The sequence below is a fragment of the Telmatherina bonti genome, assembly GCF_933228915.1.
Source record: "Telmatherina bonti genome assembly, chromosome: 23".
Taxonomy (NCBI): domain Eukaryota; kingdom Metazoa; phylum Chordata; class Actinopteri; order Atheriniformes; family Telmatherinidae; genus Telmatherina; species Telmatherina bonti.
The window spans coordinates 1,370,476-1,394,670 of NC_136632.1; the positions used below are offsets into that span (position 1 = coordinate 1,370,476).

General features: G+C 46.1%; 1 protein-coding gene across 1 annotated transcript in view; it reads left to right on the forward strand.

Moving 5' to 3' along the window:
• cog5 (component of oligomeric golgi complex 5) overlaps positions 1–24,195 on the forward strand; it is a 302,838-nt gene that overhangs the window by 104,736 nt on the left and 173,907 nt on the right. The window contains exon 5 of the mRNA XM_079262900.1: positions 18,886–18,955. Within this exon, the coding sequence (XP_079119026.1) occupies positions 18,886–18,955 (70 nt within the window). The remainder of the gene's footprint in view (positions 1–18,885; positions 18,956–24,195) is intronic.

A 24,195-nucleotide genomic window follows, 5' to 3' on the forward strand; every position in this document is an offset into this window, starting at 1 on the left:
CCAGTTAAACCAGTCACGTTACTGACCTGTTTCCAGTTAAACCAGTCATGTTACTGACCTGTTTCCAGGTAAACTAGTCATGTTACTGACCTGTTCCCAGTTAAACCAGTCATGTTACTGACCTGTTCCCAGTTAAACCAGTCATGTTACTGACCTGTTTCCAGGTAAACCAGTCATGTTACTGACCTGTTTCCAGGTAAACTAGTCATGTTACTGACCTGTTCCCAGTTAAACCAGTCATGTTACTGACCTGTTCCCAGTTAAACCAGTCATGTTACTGACCTGATCCCAGTTAAACCAGTCACGTTACTGACCTGATCCCAGTTAAACCAGTCATGTTACTGACCTGTTCCCAGTTAAACCAGTCATGTTACTGACCTGTTTCCAGTTAAACCAGTCATGTTACTGACCTGTTCCCAATTAAACCAGTCATGTTACTGACCTGATCCCAGTTAAACCAGTCACGTTACTGACCTGATCCCAGTTAAACCAGTCACGTTACTGACCTGATCCCAGTTTGTTCCCAGTTAAACCAGTCACGTTACTGACCTGATCCCAGTTAAACCAGTCATGTTACTGACCTGTTCTCAGTTAAACCAGTCACGTTACTGACCTGTTCCCAGTTTGTTCCCAGTTAAACCAGTCACGTTACTGACCTGATCCCAGTTAAACCAGTCATGTTACTGACCTGATCCCAGTTAAACCAGTCATGTTACTGACCTGTTTCCAGTTAAACCAGTCATGTTACTGACCTGTTTCCAGTTAAACCAGTCATGTTACTGACCTTTTTCCAGTTAAACCAGTCATGTTACTGACCTGATCCCAGTTAAACCAGTCATGTTACTGACCTGTTCCCAGTTAAACCAGTCATGTTACTGACCTGTTTCCAGTTAAACCAGTCATGTTACTGACCTGATCCCAGTTAAACCAGTCATGTTACTGACCTGTTTCCAGTTAAACCAGTCATGTTACTGACCTGTTTCCAGTTAAACCAGTCATGTTACTGACCTGATCCCAGTTAAACCAGTCATGTTACTGACCTGATCCCAGTTAAACCAGTCATTTTACTACCTGTTCCCAGTTAAACCAGTCACGTTACTGACCTGATCCCAGTTTGTTCCCAGTTAAATCAGTCACGTTACTGACCTGTTCCCAATTAAACCAGTCACGTTACTGACCTGTTCCCAGTTTGTTCCCAGTTAAACCAGTCACGTTACTGACCTGATCCCAGTTAAACCAGTCATGTTACTGACCTGATCCCAGTTAAACCAGTCATGTTACTGACCTGTTTCCAGTTTAATCAGTCATGTTACTGACCTGTTTCCAGTTAAACCAGTCATGTTACTGACCTTTTTCCAGTTAAACCAGTCATGTTACTGACCTGATCCCAGTTAAATCAGTCATGTTACTGACCTGTTCCCAGTTAAACCAGTCATGTTACTGACCTGTTTCCAGTTAAACCAGTCATGTTACTGACCTGTTTCCAGTTAAACCAGTCATGTTACCGACCTGTTCCCAGTTAAACCAGTCATGCTACCGACCTGTTCCCAGTTAAACCAGTCATGTTACAGACCTGTTCCCAGTTAAACCAGTCATGTTACTGACCTGTTTCCAGGTAAACTAGTCATGTTACTGACCTGTTCCCAGTTAAACCAGTCATGTTACTGACCTGTTCCCAGTTAAACCAGTCATGTTACTGACCTGTTTCCAGGTAAACCAGTCATGTTACTGACCTGTTTCCAGGTAAACTAGTCATGTTACTGACCTGTTCCCAGTTAAACCAGTCATGTTACTGACCTGTTCCCAGTTAAACCAGTCATGTTACTGACCTGATCCCAGTTAAACCAGTCATGTTACTGACCTGATCCCAGTTAAACCAGTCATGTTACTGACCTGTTCCCAGTTAAACCAGTCATGTTACTGACCTGTTCCCAGTTAAACCAGTCATGTTACTGACCTGTTTCCAATTAAACCAGTCATGTTACTGACCTGATCCCAGTTAAACCAGTCACGTTACTGACCTGATCCCAGTTAAACCAGTCATGTTACTGACCTGTTCTCAGTTAAACCAGTCACGTTACTGACCTGTTCCCAGTTTGTTCCCAGTTAAACCAGTCACGTTACTGACCTGATCCCAGTTAAACCAGTCATGTTACTGACCTGATCCCAGTTAAACCAGTCATGTTACTGACCTGTTTCCAGTTAAACCAGTCATGTTACTGACCTGTTTCCAGTTAAACCAGTCATGTTACTGACCTTTTTCCAGTTAAACCAGTCATGTTACTGACCTGATCCCAGTTAAACCAGTCATGTTACTGACCTGTTCCCAGTTAAACCAGTCATGTTACTGACCTGTTTCCAGTTAAACCAGTCATGTTACTGACCTGATCCCAGTTAAACCAGTCATGTTACTGACCTGATCCCAGTTAAACCAGTCATGTTACTGACCTGTTCCCAGTTAAACCAGTCATGTTACTGACCTGTTTCCAGTTAAACCAGTCATGTTACTGACGTGTTCCCAATTAAACCAGTCATGTTACTGACCTGATCCCAGTTAAACCAGTCACGTTACTGACCTGTTCCCAGTTAAACCAGTCACGTTACTGACCTGATCCCAGTTAAACCAGTCATGTTACTGACCTGATCCCAGTTAAACCAGTCATGTTACTGACCTGTTCCCAGTTAAACCAGTCATGTTACTGACCTGTTCTCAGTTAAACCAGTCATGTTACTGACCTGTTCCCAGTTACACCAGTCACGTTACTGACTTGTTCCCAGTTAAACCAGTCACGTTACTGACCTGTTCCCAGTTAAACCAGTCATGTTACTGACTTGTTCCCAGTTAAACCAGTCACGTTACTGACCTGATCCCAGTTAAACCAGTCATGTTACTGACCTGTTCTCAGTTAAACCAGTCATGTTACTGACCTGTTCCCAGTTTGTTCCCAGTTAAACTAGTCACGTTACTGACCTGTTCCTAGTTAAACCAGTCACGTTACTGACCTGTTCCCAGTTTGTTCCCAGTTAAACCAGTCACGTTACTGACCTGATCCCAGTTAAACCAGTCATGTTACTGACCTGATCCCAGTTAAACCAGTCATGTTACTGACCTGATCCCAGTTAAACCAGTCACGTTACTGACCTGTTCCCAGTTAAACCAGTCACTTTACTGACCTGTTCCCAGTTAAACCAGTCATGTTCCTGACCTGTTCCCAGTTAAACCAGTCATGTTACTGACCTTTTCCCAGTTAAACCAGTAACGTTACTGACCTGTTCCCAGTTAAACCAGTCATGTTACTGACCTGTTCCCAGTTAAACCAGTCACGTTACTGACCTGTTCCGAGTTATACCAGTCACGTTACTGACCTGTTCTCAGTTAAACCAGTCACGTTACTGACCTGTTCCCAGTTAAACCAGTCACGTTACTGACCTGTTCCCAGTTAAACCAGTCACGTTACTGACCTGTTCCCAGTTAAACCAGTCACGTTACTGACCTGTTTCCAGGTAAACCAGTCACGTTACTGACCTGTTCTCAGTTAAACCAGTCACGTTACTGACCTGTTCCCAGTTAAACCAGTCATGTTACTGACCTGTTTCCAGTTAAACCAGTCATGTTACTGACCTGTTCCCAGTTAAACCAGTCATATTACTGACCTGATCCCAGTTAAACCAGTCATATTACTGACCTGTTCTCAGTTAAACCAGTCATGTTACTGACCTGTTCCCAGTTTGTTCCCAGTTAAACCAGTCACGTTACTGACCTGATCCCAGTTAAACCAGTCATGTTACTGACCTGATCCCATTTAAACCAGTCATGTTACTGACCTGATCCCAGTTAAACCAGTCACGTTACTGACCTGATCCCAGTTAAACCAGTCACGTTACTGACCTGTTCCCAGTTAAACCAGTCACGTTACTGACCTGTTTCCAGTTAAACCAGTCATGTTACTGACCTGTTTCCAGTTAAACCAGTCATGTTACTGACCTGTTCCCAGTTAAACCAGTCATGTTACTGACCTGTTTCCAGGTAAACCAGTCATGTTACTGACCTGTTCCCAGTTAAACCAGTCATGTTACTGACCTGTTTCCAGTTAAACCAGTCATGTTACCGACCTGTTCCCAGTTAAACCAGTCATGCTACCGACCTGTTCCCAGTTAAACCAGTCATGTTACAGACCTGTTCCCAGTTAAACCAGTCATGTTACTGACCTGTTTCCAGGTAAACTAGTCATGTTACTGACCTGTTCCCAGTTAAACCAGTCATGTTACTGACCTGTTCCCAGTTAAACCAGTCATGTTACTGACCTGTTCCCAGTTTGTTCCCAGTTAAACTAGTCACGTTACTGACCTGTTCTCAGTTAAACCAGTCACGTTACTGACCTGATCCCAGTTAAACCAGTCACGTTACTGACCTGTTTCCAGTTAAACCAGTCATGTTACTGACCTGTTTCCAGTTAAACCAGTCATGTTACCGACCTGTTCCCAGTTAAACCAGTCATGCTACCGACCTGTTCCCAGTTAAACCAGTCATGTTACAGACCTGTTCCCAGTTAAACCAGTCATGTTACTGACCTGTTTCCAGGTAAACTAGTCATGTTACTGACCTGTTCCCAGTTAAACCAGTCATGTTACTGACCTGTTCCCAGTTAAACCAGTCATGTTACTGACCTGTTTCCAGGTAAACCAGTCATGTTACTGACCTGTTTCCAGGTAAACTAGTCATGTTACTGACCTGTTCCCAGTTAAACCAGTCATGTTACTGACCTGTTCCCAGTTAAACCAGTCATGTTACTGACCTGTTCCCAGTTAAACCAGTCATGTTACTGACCTGATCCCAGTTAAACCAGTCATGTTACTGACCTGTTCCCAGTTAAACCAGTCATGTTACTGACCTGTTTCCAGTTAAACCAGTCATGTTACTGACCTGTTCCCAATTAAACCAGTCATGTTACTGACCTGATCCCAGTTAAACCAGTCACGTTACTGACCTGATCCCAGTTAAACCAGTCACGTTACTGACCTGATCCCAGTTTGTTCCCAGTTAAACCAGTCACGTTACTGACCTGATCCCAGTTAAACCAGTCATGTTACTGACCTGTTCTCAGTTAAACCAGTCACGTTACTGACCTGTTCCCAGTTTGTTCCCAGTTAAACCAGTCATGTTACTGACCTTTTCCCAGTTAAACCAGTAACGTTACTGACCTGTTCCCAGTTAAACCAGTCATGTTACTGACCTGTTCCCAGTTAAACCAGTCACGTTACTGACCTGTTCCGAGTTATACCAGTCACGTTACTGACCTTTTCCCAGTTAAACCAGTAACGTTACTGACCTGTTCCCAGTTAAACCAGTCATGTTACTGACCTGTTCCCAGTTAAACCAGTCACGTTACTGACCTGTTCCGAGTTATACCAGTCACGTTACTGACCTGTTCTCAGTTAAACCAGTCACGTTACTGACCTGTTCCCAGTTAAACCAGTCACGTTACTGACCTGTTCCCAGTTAAACCAGTCACGTTACTGACCTGTTCCCAGTTAAACCAGTCACGTTACTGACCTGTTCCCAGTTAAACCAGTCACGTTACTGACCTGTTCTCAGTTAAACCAGTCACGTTACTGACCTGTTCCCAGTTAAACCAGTCATGTTACTGACCTGTTTCCAGTTAAACCAGTCATGTTACTGACCTGTTCCCAGTTAAACCAGTCATATTACTGACCTGATCCCAGTTAAACCAGTCATATTACTGACCTGTTCTCAGTTAAACCAGTCATGTTACTGACCTGTTCCCAGTTTGTTCCCAGTTAAACCAGTCACGTTACTGACCTGATCCCAGTTAAACCAGTCATGTTACTGACCTGATCCCATTTAAACCAGTCATGTTACTGACCTGATCCCAGTTAAACCAGTCACGTTACTGACCTGATCCCAGTTAAACCAGTCACGTTACTGACCTGTTCCCAGTTAAACCAGTCACGTTACTGACCTGTTTCCAGTTAAACCAGTCATGTTACTGACCTGTTTCCAGTTAAACCAGTCATGTTACTGACCTGTTCCCAGTTAAACCAGTCATGTTACTGACCTGTTTCCAGGTAAACCAGTCATGTTACTGACCTGTTCCCAGTTAAACCAGTCATGTTACTGACCTGTTTCCAGTTAAACCAGTCATGTTACCGACCTGTTCCCAGTTAAACCAGTCATGCTACCGACCTTTTCCCAGTTAAACCAGTCATGTTACAGACCTGTTCCCAGTTAAACCAGTCATGTTACTGACCTGTTTCCAGGTAAACTAGTCATGTTACTGACCTGTTCCCAGTTAAACCAGTCATGTTACTGACCTGTTCCCAGTTAAACCAGTCATGTTACTGACCTGTTCCCAGTTTGTTCCCAGTTAAACTAGTCACGTTACTGACCTGTTCTCAGTTAAACCAGTCACGTTACTGACCTGATCCCAGTTAAACCAGTCACGTTACTGACCTGTTTCCAGTTAAACCAGTCATGTTACTGACCTGTTTCCAGTTAAACCAGTCATGTTACCGACCTGTTCCCAGTTAAACCAGTCATGCTACCGACCTGTTCCCAGTTAAACCAGTCATGTTACAGACCTGTTCCCAGTTAAACCAGTCATGTTACTGACCTGTTTCCAGGTAAACTAGTCATGTTACTGACCTGTTCCCAGTTAAACCAGTCATGTTACTGACCTGTTCCCAGTTAAACCAGTCATGTTACTGACCTGTTTCCAGGTAAACCAGTCATGTTACTGACCTGTTTCCAGGTAAACTAGTCATGTTACTGACCTGTTCCCAGTTAAACCAGTCATGTTACTGACCTGTTCCCAGTTAAACCAGTCATGTTACTGACCTGTTCCCAGTTAAACCAGTCATGTTACTGACCTGATCCCAGTTAAACCAGTCATGTTACTGACCTGTTCCCAGTTAAACCAGTCATGTTACTGACCTGTTTCCAGTTAAACCAGTCATGTTACTGACCTGTTCCCAATTAAACCAGTCATGTTACTGACCTGATCCCAGTTAAACCAGTCACGTTACTGACCTGATCCCAGTTAAACCAGTCACGTTACTGACCTGATCCCAGTTTGTTCCCAGTTAAACCAGTCACGTTACTGACCTGATCCCAGTTAAACCAGTCATGTTACTGACCTGTTCTCAGTTAAACCAGTCACGTTACTGACCTGTTCCCAGTTTGTTCCCAGTTAAACCAGTCACGTTACTGACCTGATCCCAGTTAAACCAGTCATGTTACTGACCTGATCCCAGTTAAACCAGTCACGTTACTGACCTGATCCCAGTTAAACCAGTCATGTTACTGACCTGATCCCAGTTAAACCAGTCATGTTACTGACCTGATCCCAGTTAAACCAGTCACGTTACTGACCTGTTCCCAGTTAAACCAGTCACTTTACTGACCTGTTCCCAGTTAAACCAGTCATGTTCCTGACCTGTTCCCAGTTAAACCAGTCATGTTACTGACCTTTTCCCAGTTAAACCAGTAACGTTACTGACCTGTTCCCAGTTAAACCAGTCATGTTACTGACCTGTTCCCAGTTAAACCAGTCACGTTACTGACCTGTTCCGAGTTATACCAGTCACGTTACTGACCTGTTCTCAGTTAAACCAGTCACGTTACTGACCTGTTCCCAGTTAAACCAGTCACGTTACTGACCTGTTCCCAGTTAAACCAGTCACGTTACTGACCTGTTCCCAGTTAAACCAGTCACGTTACTGACCTGTTTCCAGGTAAACCAGTCACGTTACTGACCTGTTCTCAGTTAAACCAGTCACGTTACTGACCTGTTCCCAGTTAAACCAGTCATGTTACTGACCTGTTTCCAGTTAAACCAGTCATGTTACTGACCTGTTCCCAGTTAAACCAGTCATATTACTGACCTGATCCCAGTTAAACCAGTCATATTACTGACCTGTTCTCAGTTAAACCAGTCATGTTACTGACCTGTTCCCAGTTTGTTCCCAGTTAAACCAGTCACGTTACTGACCTGATCCCAGTTAAACCAGTCATGTTACTGACCTGATCCCATTTAAACCAGTCATGTTACTGACCTGATCCCAGTTAAACCAGTCACGTTACTGACCTGATCCCAGTTAAACCAGTCACGTTACTGACCTGTTCCCAGTTAAACCAGTCACGTTACTGACCTGTTTCCAGTTAAACCAGTCATGTTACTGACCTGTTTCCAGTTAAACCAGTCATGTTACTGACCTGTTCCCAGTTAAACCAGTCATGTTACTGACCTGTTTCCAGGTAAACCAGTCATGTTACTGACCTGTTCCCAGTTAAACCAGTCATGTTACTGACCTGTTTCCAGTTAAACCAGTCATGTTACCGACCTGTTCCCAGTTAAACCAGTCATGCTACCGACCTGTTCCCAGTTAAACCAGTCATGTTACAGACCTGTTCCCAGTTAAACCAGTCATGTTACTGACCTGTTTCCAGGTAAACTAGTCATGTTACTGACCTGTTCCCAGTTAAACCAGTCATGTTACTGACCTGTTCCCAGTTAAACCAGTCATGTTACTGACCTGTTCCCAGTTTGTTCCCAGTTAAACTAGTCACGTTACTGACCTGTTCTCAGTTAAACCAGTCACGTTACTGACCTGATCCCAGTTAAACCAGTCACGTTACTGACCTGTTTCCAGTTAAACCAGTCATGTTACTGACCTGTTTCCAGTTAAACCAGTCATGTTACCGACCTGTTCCCAGTTAAACCAGTCATGCTACCGACCTGTTCCCAGTTAAACCAGTCATGTTACAGACCTGTTCCCAGTTAAACCAGTCATGTTACTGACCTGTTTCCAGGTAAACTAGTCATGTTACTGACCTGTTCCCAGTTAAACCAGTCATGTTACTGACCTGTTCCCAGTTAAACCAGTCATGTTACTGACCTGTTTCCAGGTAAACCAGTCATGTTACTGACCTGTTTCCAGGTAAACTAGTCATGTTACTGACCTGTTCCCAGTTAAACCAGTCATGTTACTGACCTGTTCCCAGTTAAACCAGTCATGTTACTGACCTGTTCCCAGTTAAACCAGTCATGTTACTGACCTGATCCCAGTTAAACCAGTCATGTTACTGACCTGTTCCCAGTTAAACCAGTCATGTTACTGACCTGTTTCCAGTTAAACCAGTCATGTTACTGACCTGTTCCCAATTAAACCAGTCATGTTACTGACCTGATCCCAGTTAAACCAGTCACGTTACTGACCTGATCCCAGTTAAACCAGTCACGTTACTGACCTGATCCCAGTTTGTTCCCAGTTAAACCAGTCACGTTACTGACCTGATCCCAGTTAAACCAGTCATGTTACTGACCTGTTCTCAGTTAAACCAGTCACGTTACTGACCTGTTCCCAGTTTGTTCCCAGTTAAACCAGTCATGTTACTGACCTTTTCCCAGTTAAACCAGTAACGTTACTGACCTGTTCCCAGTTAAACCAGTCATGTTACTGACCTGTTCCCAGTTAAACCAGTCACGTTACTGACCTGTTCCGAGTTATACCAGTCACGTTACTGACCTTTTCCCAGTTAAACCAGTAACGTTACTGACCTGTTCCCAGTTAAACCAGTCATGTTACTGACCTGTTCCCAGTTAAACCAGTCACGTTACTGACCTGTTCCGAGTTATACCAGTCACGTTACTGACCTGTTCTCAGTTAAACCAGTCACGTTACTGACCTGTTCCCAGTTAAACCAGTCACGTTACTGACCTGTTCCCAGTTAAACCAGTCACGTTACTGACCTGTTCCCAGTTAAACCAGTCACGTTACTGACCTGTTCCCAGTTAAACCAGTCACGTTACTGACCTGTTCTCAGTTAAACCAGTCACGTTACTGACCTGTTCCCAGTTAAACCAGTCATGTTACTGACCTGTTTCCAGTTAAACCAGTCATGTTACTGACCTGTTCCCAGTTAAACCAGTCATATTACTGACCTGATCCCAGTTAAACCAGTCATATTACTGACCTGTTCTCAGTTAAACCAGTCATGTTACTGACCTGTTCCCAGTTTGTTCCCAGTTAAACCAGTCACGTTACTGACCTGATCCCAGTTAAACCAGTCATGTTACTGACCTGATCCCATTTAAACCAGTCATGTTACTGACCTGATCCCAGTTAAACCAGTCACGTTACTGACCTGATCCCAGTTAAACCAGTCACGTTACTGACCTGTTCCCAGTTAAACCAGTCACGTTACTGACCTGTTTCCAGTTAAACCAGTCATGTTACTGACCTGTTTCCAGTTAAACCAGTCATGTTACTGACCTGTTCCCAGTTAAACCAGTCATGTTACTGACCTGTTTCCAGGTAAACCAGTCATGTTACTGACCTGTTCCCAGTTAAACCAGTCATGTTACTGACCTGTTTCCAGTTAAACCAGTCATGTTACCGACCTGTTCCCAGTTAAACCAGTCATGCTACCGACCTTTTCCCAGTTAAACCAGTCATGTTACAGACCTGTTCCCAGTTAAACCAGTCATGTTACTGACCTGTTTCCAGGTAAACTAGTCATGTTACTGACCTGTTCCCAGTTAAACCAGTCATGTTACTGACCTGTTCCCAGTTAAACCAGTCATGTTACTGACCTGTTCCCAGTTTGTTCCCAGTTAAACTAGTCACGTTACTGACCTGTTCTCAGTTAAACCAGTCACGTTACTGACCTGATCCCAGTTAAACCAGTCACGTTACTGACCTGTTTCCAGTTAAACCAGTCATGTTACTGACCTGTTTCCAGTTAAACCAGTCATGTTACCGACCTGTTCCCAGTTAAACCAGTCATGCTACCGACCTGTTCCCAGTTAAACCAGTCATGTTACAGACCTGTTCCCAGTTAAACCAGTCATGTTACTGACCTGTTTCCAGGTAAACTAGTCATGTTACTGACCTGTTCCCAGTTAAACCAGTCATGTTACTGACCTGTTCCCAGTTAAACCAGTCATGTTACTGACCTGTTTCCAGGTAAACCAGTCATGTTACTGACCTGTTTCCAGGTAAACTAGTCATGTTACTGACCTGTTCCCAGTTAAACCAGTCATGTTACTGACCTGTTCCCAGTTAAACCAGTCATGTTACTGACCTGTTCCCAGTTAAACCAGTCATGTTACTGACCTGATCCCAGTTAAACCAGTCATGTTACTGACCTGTTCCCAGTTAAACCAGTCATGTTACTGACCTGTTTCCAGTTAAACCAGTCATGTTACTGACCTGTTCCCAATTAAACCAGTCATGTTACTGACCTGATCCCAGTTAAACCAGTCACGTTACTGACCTGATCCCAGTTAAACCAGTCACGTTACTGACCTGATCCCAGTTTGTTCCCAGTTAAACCAGTCACGTTACTGACCTGATCCCAGTTAAACCAGTCATGTTACTGACCTGTTCTCAGTTAAACCAGTCACGTTACTGACCTGTTCCCAGTTTGTTCCCAGTTAAACCAGTCACGTTACTGACCTGATCCCAGTTAAACCAGTCATGTTACTGACCTGATCCCAGTTAAACCAGTCATGTTACTGACCTGTTTCCAGTTAAACCAGTCATGTTACTGACCTGTTTCCAGTTAAACCAGTCATGTTACTGACCTTTTTCCAGTTAAACCAGTCATGTTACTGACCTGATCCCAGTTAAACCAGTCATGTTACTGACCTGTTCCCAGTTAAACCAGTCATGTTACTGACCTGTTTCCAGTTAAACCAGTCATGTTACTGACCTGATCCCAGTTAAACCAGTCATGTTACTGACCTGTTTCCAGTTAAACCAGTCATGTTACTGACCTGTTTCCAGTTAAACCAGTCATGTTACTGACCTGATCCCAGTTAAACCAGTCATGTTACTGACCTGATCCCAGTTAAACCAGTCATTTTACTACCTGTTCCCAGTTAAACCAGTCACGTTACTGACCTGATCCCAGTTTGTTCCCAGTTAAACCAGTCACGTTACTGACCTGTTCCCAATTAAACCAGTCATGTTACTGACCTGTTCCCAGTTTGTTCCCAGTTAAACCAGTCACGTTACTGACCTGATCCCAGTTAAACCAGTCATGTTATTGACCTGATCCCAGTTAAACCAGTCATGTTACTGACCTGTTTCCAGTTTAACCAGTCATGTTACTGACCTGTTTCCAGTTAAACCAGTCATGTTACTGACCTTTTTCCAGTTAAACCAGTCATGTTACTGACCTGATCCCAGTTAAATCAGTCATGTTACTGACCTGTTCCCAGTTAAACCAGTCATGTTACTGACCTGTTTCCAGTTAAACCAGTCATGTTACTGACCTGATCCCAGTTAAACCAGTCATGTTACTGACCTGATCCCAGTTAAACCAGTCATGTTACTGACCTGTTCCCAGTTAAACCAGTCATGTTACTGACCTGTTTCCAGTTAAACCAGTCATGTTACTGACCTGATCCCAGTTAAACCAGTCATGTTACCGACCTGTTCCCAGTTAAACCAGTCATGCTACCGACCTGTTCCCAGTTAAACCAGTCACGTTACTGACCTGTTCCCAGTTAAACCAGTCACGTTACTGACCTGTTCCCAGTTAAACCAGTCACGTTACTGACTTGTTCCCAGTTAAACCAGTCACGTTACTGACTTGTTCCCAGTTAAACCAGTCACGTTACTGACCTGTTCCCAGTTAAACCAGTCATGTTACTGACCTGTTCCCAGTTAAACCAGTCATGTTACTGACCTGTTCCCAGTTAAACCAGTCATGTTACTGACCTGTTTCCAGTTAAACCAGTCATGTTACTGACCTGTTCCCAGTTAAACCAGTCATGTTACTGACCTGATCCCAGTTAAACCAGTCATGTTACTGACCTGTTCCCAGTTAAACCAGTCATGCTACCGACCTGTTTCCAGTTAAACCAGTCATGTTACTGACCTGTTTCCAGTTAAACCAGTCATGTTACTGACCTGTTCCCAGTTAAACCAGTCATGTTACTGACCTGATCCCAGTTAAACCAGTCATGTTACTGACCTGTTCCCAGTTAAACCAGTCATGCTACCGACCTGTTTCCAGTTAAACCAGTCATGTTACTGACCTGTTCCCAGTTAAACCAGTCATGCTACCGACCTGTTCCCAGTTAAACCAGTCATGTTACTGACCTGTTCCCAGTTAAACCAGTCATGTTACTGACCTGATCCCAGTTCAACCAGTCATGTTACTGACTTGTTCCCAGTTAAACCAGTCATGTTACTGACCTGATCCCAGTTAAACCAGTCACGTTACTGACCTGATCCCAGTTAAACCAGTCACGTTACTGACCTGATCCCAGTTAAACCAGTCATGTTACTGACCTGTTCCCAGTTAAACCAGTCATGTTACTGACCTGATCCCAGTTAAACCAGTCACGTTTCTGACCTGTTCCCAGTTCAACCAGTTATGTTACTGACCTGATCCCAGTTAAACCAGTCATGTTACTGACCTGTTCCCAGTTAAACCAGTCATGTTACTGACCTGTTCTCAGTTAAACCAGTCATGTTACTGACCTGTTCCCAGTTACACCAGTCACGTTACTGACTTGTTCCCAGTTAAACCAGTCACGTTACTGACCTGTTCCCAGTTAAACCAGTCATGTTACTGACTTGTTCCCAGTTAAACCAGTCACGTTACTGACCTGATCCCAGTTAAACCAGTCGTGTAACTGACCTGTTCTCAGTTAAACCAGTCATGTTACTGACCTGTTCCCAGTTTGTTCCCAGTTAAACTAGTCACGTTACTGACCTGTTCCTAGTTAAACCAGTCACGTTACTGACCTGTTCCCAGTTTGTTCCCAGTTAAACCAGTCACGTTATTGACCTGATCCCAGTTAAACCAGTCATGTTACTGACCTGATCCCAGTTAAACCAGTCATGTTACTGACCTGATCCCAGTTAAACCAGTCACGTTACTGACCTGTTCCCAGTTAAACCAGTCACGTTACTGACCTGTTCCCAGTTAAACCAGTCATGTTCCTGACCTGTTCCCAGTTAAACCAGTCATGTTACTGACCTTTTCCCAGTTAAACCAGTAACGTTACTGACCTGTTCCCAGTTAAACCAGTCATGTTACTGACCTGTTCCCAGTTAAACCAGTCACGTTACTGACCTGTTCCCAGTTATACCAGTCACGTTACTGACCTGTTCCCAGTTAAACCAGTCACGTTACTGACCTGTTCCCAGTTAAACCAGTCACGTTACTGACCTGTTCCCAGTTAAACCAGTCACGTTACTGACCTGTTCCCAGTTAAACCAGTCACGTTACTGACCTGATCCCAGTTAAACCAGTCACGTTACTGACCTGTTCTCAGTTAAACCAGTCACGTTACTGACCTGTTCCCAGTTAAACCAGTCATGTTACTGACCTGTTTCCAGTTAAACCAGTCATGTTACTGACCTGTTCCCAGTTAAACCAGTCATATTACTGACCTGTTCCCAGTTAAACCAGTCATATTACTGACCTGTTCTCAGTTAAACCAGTCATGTTACTGACCTGTTCCCAGTTTGTTCCCAGTTAAACCAGTCACGTTACTGACCTGATCCCAGTTAAACCAGTCATGTTACTGACCTGATCCCATTTAAACCAGTCATGTTACTGACCTGATCCCAGTTAAACCAGTCATGTTACTGACCTGATCCCAGTTAAACCAGTCACGTTACTGACCTGATCCCAGTTAGACCAGTCACGTTACTGACCTGTTCCCAGTTAAACCAGTCATGTTACTGACCTGTTTCCAGTTAAACCAGTCATGTTACTGACCTGTTCCCAGTTAAACCAGTCATGTTACTGACCTGTTTCCAGGTAAACCAGTCATGTTACTGACCTGTTCCCAGGTAAACCAGTCATGTTACTGACCTGTTCCCAGTTAAACCAGTCATGTTACTGACCTGTTCCCAGTGAAACCAGTCATGTTACTGACCTGTTCCCAGTTTGTTCCCAGTTAAACTAGTCACGTTACTGACCTGTTCTCAGTTAAACCAGTCACGTTACTGACCTGATCCCAGTTAAACCAGTCACGTTACTGACCTGTTTCCAGTTAAACCAGTCATGTTACTGACCTGTTTCCAGTTAAACCAGTCATGTTACCGACCTGTTCCCAGTTAAACCAGTCATGCTACCGACCTGTTCCCAGTTAAACCAGTCATGTTACAGACCTGTTCCCAGTTAAACCAGTCATGTTACTGACCTGTTTCCAGGTAAACTAGTCATGTTACTGACCTGTTCCCAGTTAAACCAGTCATGTTACTGACCTGTTCCCAGTTAAACCAGTCATGTTACTGACCTGTTTCCAGGTAAACCAGTCATGTTACTGACCTGTTTCCAGGTAAACTAGTCATGTTACTGACCTGTTCCCAGTTAAACCAGTCATGTTACTGACCTGTTCCCAGTTAAACCAGTCATGTTACTGACCTGATCCCAGTTAAACCAGTCATGTTACTGACCTGATCCCAGTTAAACCAGTCATGTTACTGACCTGTTCCCAGTTAAACCAGTCATGTTACTGACCTGTTTCCAGTTAAACCAGTCATGTTACTGACCTGTTCCCAATTAAACCAGTCATGTTACTGACCTGATCCCAGTTAAACCAGTCACGTTACTGACCTGATCCCAGTTAAACCAGTCACGTTACTGACCTGATCCCAGTTTGTTCCCAGTTAAACCAGTCACGTTACTGACCTGATCCCAGTTAAACCAGTCATGTTACTGACCTGTTCTCAGTTAAACCAGTCACGTTACTGACCTGTTCCCAGTTTGTTCCCAGTTAAACCAGTCACGTTACTGACCTGATCCCAGTTAAACCAGTCATGTTACTGACCTGATCCCAGTTAAACCAGTCATGTTACTGACTTGTTTCCAGTTAAACCAGTCATGTTACTGACCTGTTTCCAGTTAAACCAGTCATGTTACTGACCTTTTTCCAGTTAAACCAGTCATGTTACTGACCTGATCCCAGTTAAACCAGTCATGTTACTGACCTGTTCCCAGTTAAACCAGTCATGTTACTGACCTGTTTCCAGTTAAACCAGTCATGTTACTGACCTGATCCCAGTTAAACCAGTCATGTTACTGACCTGTTTCCAGTTAAACCAGTCATGTTACTGACCTGTTTCCAGTTAAACCAGTCATGTTACTGACCTGATCCCAGTTAAACCAGTCATGTTACTGACCTGATCCCAGTTAAACCAGTCATTTTACTACCTGTTCCCAGTTAAACCAGTCACGTTACTGACCTGATCCCAGTTTGTTCCCAGTTAAACCAGTCACGTTACTGACCTGTTCCCAATTAAACCAGTCACGTTACTGACCTGTTCCCAGTTTGTTCCCAGTTAAACCAGTCACGTTACTGACCTGATCCCAGTTAAACCAGTCATGTTACTGACCTGATCCCAGTTAAACCAGTCATGTTACTGACCTGTTTCCAGTTTAACCAGTCATGTTACTGACCTGTTCCCAGTTAAACCAGTCATGTTACTGACCTGTTTCCAGTTAAACCAGTCATGTTACTGACCTGATCCCAGTTAAACCAGTCATGTTACTGACCTGTTTCCAGTTAAACCAGTCATGTTACTGACCTGTTTCCAGTTAAACCAGTCATGTTACTGACCTGTTCCCAGTTAAACCAGTCATGTTACTGACCTGTTTCCAGTTAAACCAGTCATGTTACTGACCTGATCCCAGTTAAACCAGTCATGTTACTGACCTGATCCCAGTTAAACCAGTCATGTTACTGACCTGTTCCCAGTTAAACCAGTCATGTTACTGACCTGTTTCCAGTTAAACCAGTCATGTTACTGACCTGTTTCCAGTTAAACCAGTCATGTTACCGACCTGTTCCCAGTTAAACCAGTCATGCTACCGACCTGTTCCCAGTTAAACCAGTCATGTTACAGACCTGTTCCCAGTTAAACCAGTCATGTTACTGACCTGTTTCCAGGTAAACTAGTCATGTTACTGACCTGTTCCCAGTTAAACCAGTCATGTTACTGACCTGTTCCCAGTTAAACCAGTCATGTTACTGACCTGTTCCCAGTTAAACCAGTCATGTTACTGACCTGTTTCCAGGTAAACCAGTCATGTTACTGACCTGTTTCCAGGTAAACTAGTCATGTTACTGACCTGTTCCCAGTTAAACCAGTCATGTTACTGACCTGTTCCCAGTTAAACCAGTCATGTTACTGACCTGATCCCAGTTAAACCAGTCATGTTACTGACCTGATCCCAGTTAAACCAGTCATGTTACTGACCTGATCCCAGTTAAACCAGTCATGTTACTGACCTGTTCCCAGTTAAACCAGTCATGTTACTGACCTGTTCCCAGTTAAACCAGTCATGTTACTGACCTGTTTCCAATTAAACCAGTCATGTTACTGACCTGATCCCAGTTAAACCAGTCACGTTACTGACCTGATCCCAGTTAAACCAGTCATGTTACTGACCTGTTCTCAGTTAAACCAGTCACGTTACTGACCTGTTCCCAGTTTGTTCCCAGTTAAACCAGTCACGTTACTGACCTGATCCCAGTTAAACCAGTCATGTTACTGACCTGATCCCAGTTAAACCAGTCATGTTACTGACCTGTTTCCAGTTAAACCAGTCATGTTACTGACCTGTTTCCAGTTAAACCAGTCATGTTACTGACCTTTTTCCAGTTAAACCAGTCATGTTACTGACCTGATCCCAGTTAAACCAGTCATGTTACTGACCTGTTCCCAGTTAAACCAGTCATGTTACTGACCTGTTTCCAGTTAAACCAGTCATGTTACTGACCTGATCCCAGTTAAACCAGTCATGTTACTGACCTGATCCCAGTTAAACCAGTCATGTTACTGACCTGTTCCCAGTTAAACCAGTCATGTTACTGACCTGTTCCCAGTTAAACCAGTCATGTTACTGACCTGTTTCCAGTTAAACCAGTCATGTTACTGACCTGTTCCCAATTAAACCAGTCATGTTACTGACCTGTTCCCAGTTAAACCAGTCATGTTACTGACCTGATCCCAGTTAAACCAGTCATGTTACTGACCTGTTCCCAGTTAAACCAGTCACGTTACTGACCTGTTCCCAGTTTGTTCCCAGTTAAACCAGTCACGTTACTGACCTGATCCCAGTTAAACCAGTCATGTTACTGACCTGATCCCAGTTAAACCAGTCACGTTACTGACCTGATCCCAGTTAAACCAGTAGCTCCTCCATGTTGCTGCATGAGATGATAAGATGTCACTTTAATCATGTGACCTGATGTTTATCTTCTACTGGGGACGATGATGATGATGGTCTGGTTTTATTATGGCTTTACTGGTTTTACAGAGTCTGCAGCTTCATTGGGTTTTAGACATGATGTCATGTTTAGTTGACTCCTCCTACATGGGACCAGGAGTTTTCAGGTCTGTTCTCTGGATCAGGGTCACAGGCTTTTGGCATCATGAAGCTGCTTCAGTCCTCACCAGGTGGCGTTACCGTGGCAACTGATGCATCTAACCTCACCGGGTCTGGAGCAGGTCTGGTTCTGAGCTCAGAGGTGGAAGCTCTTCCTTCTGAGCAGGTGAGAGAGTCTCAGACCTGCAGGCCTTGCAGGTGTGAAGGAGGACCAGGACTGAGGATGACTCCAGCTCTGAACTGTGATTGGCCAGCTGACTCCAGCTCTGAACTGTGATTGGCCAGCTGACTCCAGCTCTGAACTGTGATTGGCCAGCTGATGCTGATGTTGCCTTGCTCTGACTGGAAGATCTGCTGTTGAACCTGTCTCAGAGAGGAGACCCGCGCTCCTCCTGGATAAAACAGATTATCTATCCAGGCTCTGTGTGGAGTTTTACCAGATCATGTGATCATGTGAAGTCATCGTCTTGATGATGATGATGCAACCCTCTCTTTGTCTGCAGGATCAGGGGGAAGATTGTCGACCCGTACAACAAGATAATGGCCCGGATCACCCAGCTGGCCAGGCTGCAGGTAACTGATTCACGTTGCATGAAGATCTTCAGTTTGTTGTCTGAGAAGGAGGCGGCCCACAGGAATCCACTGTGTGGGTGACTGTGTGCCGTAAAAACAGCGAACCTCTGCAGAATCCTGCTGAAACATCGTGTGACTGCGGGGAGGGGATCAGGGTGGTGAGAACCATAGACACATATAGGTAGAGGCCACATGGCATCACACTGCCTATACAAGCTGACGTCTCGCGCCGCCATCTTGGATGGGTCTCCATGCCCCTCCAATGCATTTATTTGTACGGTGTAGGTCCACCACAACAATACCTTCACCAATTCTTACCTGATTTTTGTCAGTGGGGTTTGTTACAAAGGACAGAGATATTGTTATGATACAGATCACTGTAAAACATTAAAAACTGCATGATAAAATATTTTTATATGCTGTTTACCAAAGACATAAGGTAGCTGCAATATAGGTAAATGATTGTTTATTGATGCATTTGGATTTATCTATTTTTATCTGGTAAATTATTATTCAACCTTGTGAAATGTAAATCCACACGATCTGCTTTCAATGTTTCGCCGGTTGTTGCAACCATATGCTGAACAAAATACAGGAATAGTTGCTGCTTTCTCTTGACAACGGTTGAGTCTCTTTTATTTACGTTTATTGATTTATCAACATAGAGATACAGTTGTAGACAGTCTTAAAATAAGGTATTGTATCAAAATTAAAAAAATCAACTGGTTTCCATGCAGACGTGACGTTTCCCCGGAGACGTGAAGTTTCCATGCAGACGTGACGTTTCCCCGGAGACGTGACGTTTCCCCGGAGACGTGACGTTTCCCCGGAGACGTGACGTTTCCCCGGAGACGTGACGTTTCCATGCAGACGTGACGTTTCCATGCAGACGTGACGTTTCCATGCAGACGTGACGTTTCCCCGGAGACGTGACGTTTCCCCGGAGACGTGACGTTTCCATGCAGACGTGACGTTTCCATGCAGACGTGACGTTTCCATGCAGACGTGACGTTTTCCCGGAGACGTGACGTTTCCATGCAGACGTGACATTTCCCCGCAGACGTGACGTTTCCATGCAGACGTGACTTTTCCCCAGAGACGTGACGTTTCCATGCAGACGTGACGTTTCCCCGGAGACGTGACGTTTCCCCGGAGACGTGACGTTTCCCCGGAGATGTGACGTTTCCATGCAGACGTGACGTTTCCATGCAGACGTGACGTTTCTATGCAGACGTGACGTTTCCCCGGAGACGTGACGTTTCCCCGGAGACGTGACGTTTCCCCGGAGACGTGACGTTTCCCCGGAGACGTGACGTTTCCATGCAGACGTGACGTTTCCCCGGAGATGTGACGTTTCCATGCAGACGTGACATTTCCCCGGAGACGTGACGTTTCCATGCAGACGTGACATTTCCCCGGAGACGTGACGTTTCCATGCAGACGTGACGTTTCCATGCAGACGTGACGTTTCCATGCAGACGTGACGTTTCTATGCAGACGTGACGTTTCCCCGGAGACGTGACGTTTCCCCGGAGACGTGACGTTTCCATGCAGACGTGACGTTTCCCCGGAGATGTGACGTTTCCATGCAGACGTGACATTTCCCCGGAGACGTGACGTTTCCATGCAGACGTGACATTTCCCCGGAGACGTGACGTTTCCATGCAGACGTGACGTTTCCATGCAGACGTGACGTTTCCATGCAGACGTGACGTTTTCCCGGAGACGTGACGTTTTCCCGGAGACGTGACGTTTCCATGCAGACGTGACATTTCCCCGGAGACGTGACGTTTCCATGCAGACGTGACTTTTCCCCAGAGACGTGACGTTTCCATGCAGACGTGACGTTTCCATGCAGACGTGACGTTTCCCCGGAGACGTGACGTTTCCCCGGAGACGTGACGTTTCCATGCAGACGTGACGTTTCCATGCAGACGTGACGTTTCCATGCAGACGTGACGTTTCCCCGGAGACGTGACGTTTCCCCGGAGACGTGACGTTTCCATGCAGACGTGACGTTTCCCCGGAGACGTGACGTTTCCCCGGAGATGTGACGTTTCCCCGGAGACGTGACGTTTCCATGCAGACGTGACGTTTTCCCGGAGACGTGACGTTTCCCCGGAGACGTGACGTTTCCATGCAGACGTGACATTTCCCCGGAGACGTGACGTTTCCATGCAGACGTGACATTTCCCCGGAGACGTGACGTTTCCATGCAGACGTGACATTTTCCCGCAGACGTGACGTTTCCATGCAGACGTGACATTTCCCCGGAGACGTGACGTTTCCATGCAGACGTGACATTTTCCCGCAGACGTGACGTTTCCATGCAGACGTGACGTTTCCCCGCAGACGTGACGTTTCCATGCAGACGTGACGTTTCCATGCAGACGTGACGTTTCCATGCAGACGTGACGTTTCCCCGGAGACGTGACGTTTCCCCGGAGACGTGACGTTTCCCCGGAGACGTGACGTTTCCATGCAGACGTGACGTTTCCATGCAGACGTGACGTTTCCATGCAGACGTGACGTTTCCATGCAGACGTGGCGTTTCCATGCAGACGTGACGTTTCCATGCAGACGTGGCGTTTCCATGCAGACGTGACGTTTCACCGGAGACGTGACGTTTCCCCGGAGACGTGACGTTTCCATGCAGACGTGACGTTTCCCCGGAGACGTGACGTTTCCCCGGAGACGTGACGTTTTCCCGGAGACGTGACGTTTTCCCGGAGACGTGACATTTCCCCGGAGACGTGACGTTTCCATGCAGACGTGACGTTTCCATGCAGACGTGACATTTTCCCGCAGACGTGACGTTTCCATGCAGACGTGATGTTTCAATGCAGACGTGACGTTTCCCCGGAGACGTGACGTTTCCATGCAGACGTGACATTTCCCCGGAGACGTGACGTTTCCATGCAGACGTGACGTTTCCATGCAGACGTGACGTTTCCATGCAGACGTGACGTTTCCATGCAGACGTGACGTTTCCATGCAGACGTGACGTTTCCATGCAGACGTGACGTTTCTATGCAGACGTGACATTTCCCAGGAGACGTGATGTTTCCAGGCAGACGTGACATTTCCCCGGAGACGTGACATTTCCCCGGAGACGTGACGTTTCCATGCAGACGTGACATTTCCCCGGAGACGTGACGTTTCCATGCAGACGTGACGTTTCCATGCAGACGTGACGTTTCCATGCAGACGTGACGTTTTCCCGGAGACGTGACGTTTTCCCGGAGACGTGACGTTTCCATGCAGACGTGACATTTCCCCGGAGACGTGACGTTTCCATGCAGACGTGACTTTTCCCAAGAGACGTGACGTTTCCATGCAGACGTGACGTTTCCATGCAGACGTGACGTTTCCCCGGAGACGTGACGTTTCCCCGGAGACGTGACGTTTCCATGCAGACGTGACGTTTCCATGCAGACGTGACGTTTCCATGCAGACGTGACGTTTCCCCGGAGACGTGACGTTTCCCCGGAGACGTGACGTTTCCATGCAGACGTGACGTTTCCCCGGAGACGTGACGTTTCCCCGGAGATGTGACGTTTCCCCGGAGACGTGACGTTTCCATGCAGACGTGACGTTTTCCCGGAGACGTGACGTTTCCCCGGAGACGTGACGTTTCCATGCAGACGTGACATTTCCCCGGAGACGTGACGTTTCCATGCAGACGTGACATTTCCCCGGAGACGTGACGTTTCCATGCAGACGTGACATTTTCCCGCAGACGTGACGTTTCCATGCAGACGTGACATTTCCCCGGAGACGTGACGTTTCCATGCAGACGTGACATTTTCCCGCAGACGTGACGTTTCCATGCAGACGTGACGTTTCCCCGCAGACGTGACGTTTCCATGCAGACGTGACGTTTCCATGCAGACGTGACGTTTCCATGCAGACGTGACGTTTCCCCGGAGACGTGACGTTTCCCCGGAGACGTGACGTTTCCCCGGAGACGTGACGTTTCCATGCAGACGTGACGTTTCCATGCAGACGTGACGTTTCCATGCAGACGTGACGTTTCCATGCAGACGTGACGTTTCCATGCAGACGTGGCGTTTCCATGCAGACGTGACGTTTCCATGCAGACGTGGCGTTTCCATGCAGACGTGACGTTTCACCGGAGACGTGACGTTTCCCCGGAGACGTGACGTTTCCATGCAGACGTGACGTTTCCCCGGAGACGTGACGTTTCCCCGGAGACGTGACGTTTTCCCGGAGACGTGACGTTTTCCCGGAGACGTGACGTTTTCCCGGAGACGTGACATTTCCCCGGAGACGTGACGTTTCCATGCAGACGTGACGTTTCCATGCAGACGTGACATTTTCCCGCAGACGTGACGTTTCCATGCAGACGTGATGTTTCAATGCAGACGTGACGTTTCCCCGGAGACGTGACGTTTCCATGCAGACGTGACATTTCCCCGGAGACGTGACGTTTCCATGCAGACGTGACGTTTCCATGCAGACGTGACGTTTCCATGCAGACGTGACGTTTCCATGCAGACGTGACATTTCCCAGGAGACGTGATGTTTCCAGGCAGACGTGACATTTCCCCGGAGACGTGACGTTTCCACGCAGACGTGACGTTTCCACGCAGACGTAACGTTTCCCCGGAGACGTGACGTTTCCATGCAGACGTGACATTTCCCCGGAGACGTGACGTTTCCATGCAGACGTGACGTTTTCCCGGAGACGTGATGTTTCCATGCAGACGTGACATTTCCCCGGAGACGTGACGTTTCCATGCAGACGTGACGTTTCCATGCAGACGTGACATTTTCCCGCAGACGTGACGTTTCCATGCAGACGTGACGTTTCCATGCAGACGTGACGTTTCCCCGGAGACGTGACGTTTTCCCGGAGACGTGACGTTTCCCCGGAGACGTGACGTTTCTATGCAGACGTGACATTTCCCCGGAGACGTGACGTTTCCCCGGAGACGTGACGTTTCCATGCAGACGTGACGTTTCCCCGGAGACGTGACGTTTCCCCGGAGACGTGACGTTTTCCCGGAGACGTGACGTTTTCCCGGAGACGTGACGTTTTCCCGGAGACGTGACGTTTCCATGCAGACGTGACGTTTCCATGCAGACGTGACGTTTCCATGCAGACGTGACATTTTCCCGCAGACGTGACGTTTCCATGCAGACGTGATGTTTCAATGCAGACGTGACGTTTCCCCGGAGACGTGACGTTTCCATGCAGACGTGACATTTCCCCGGAG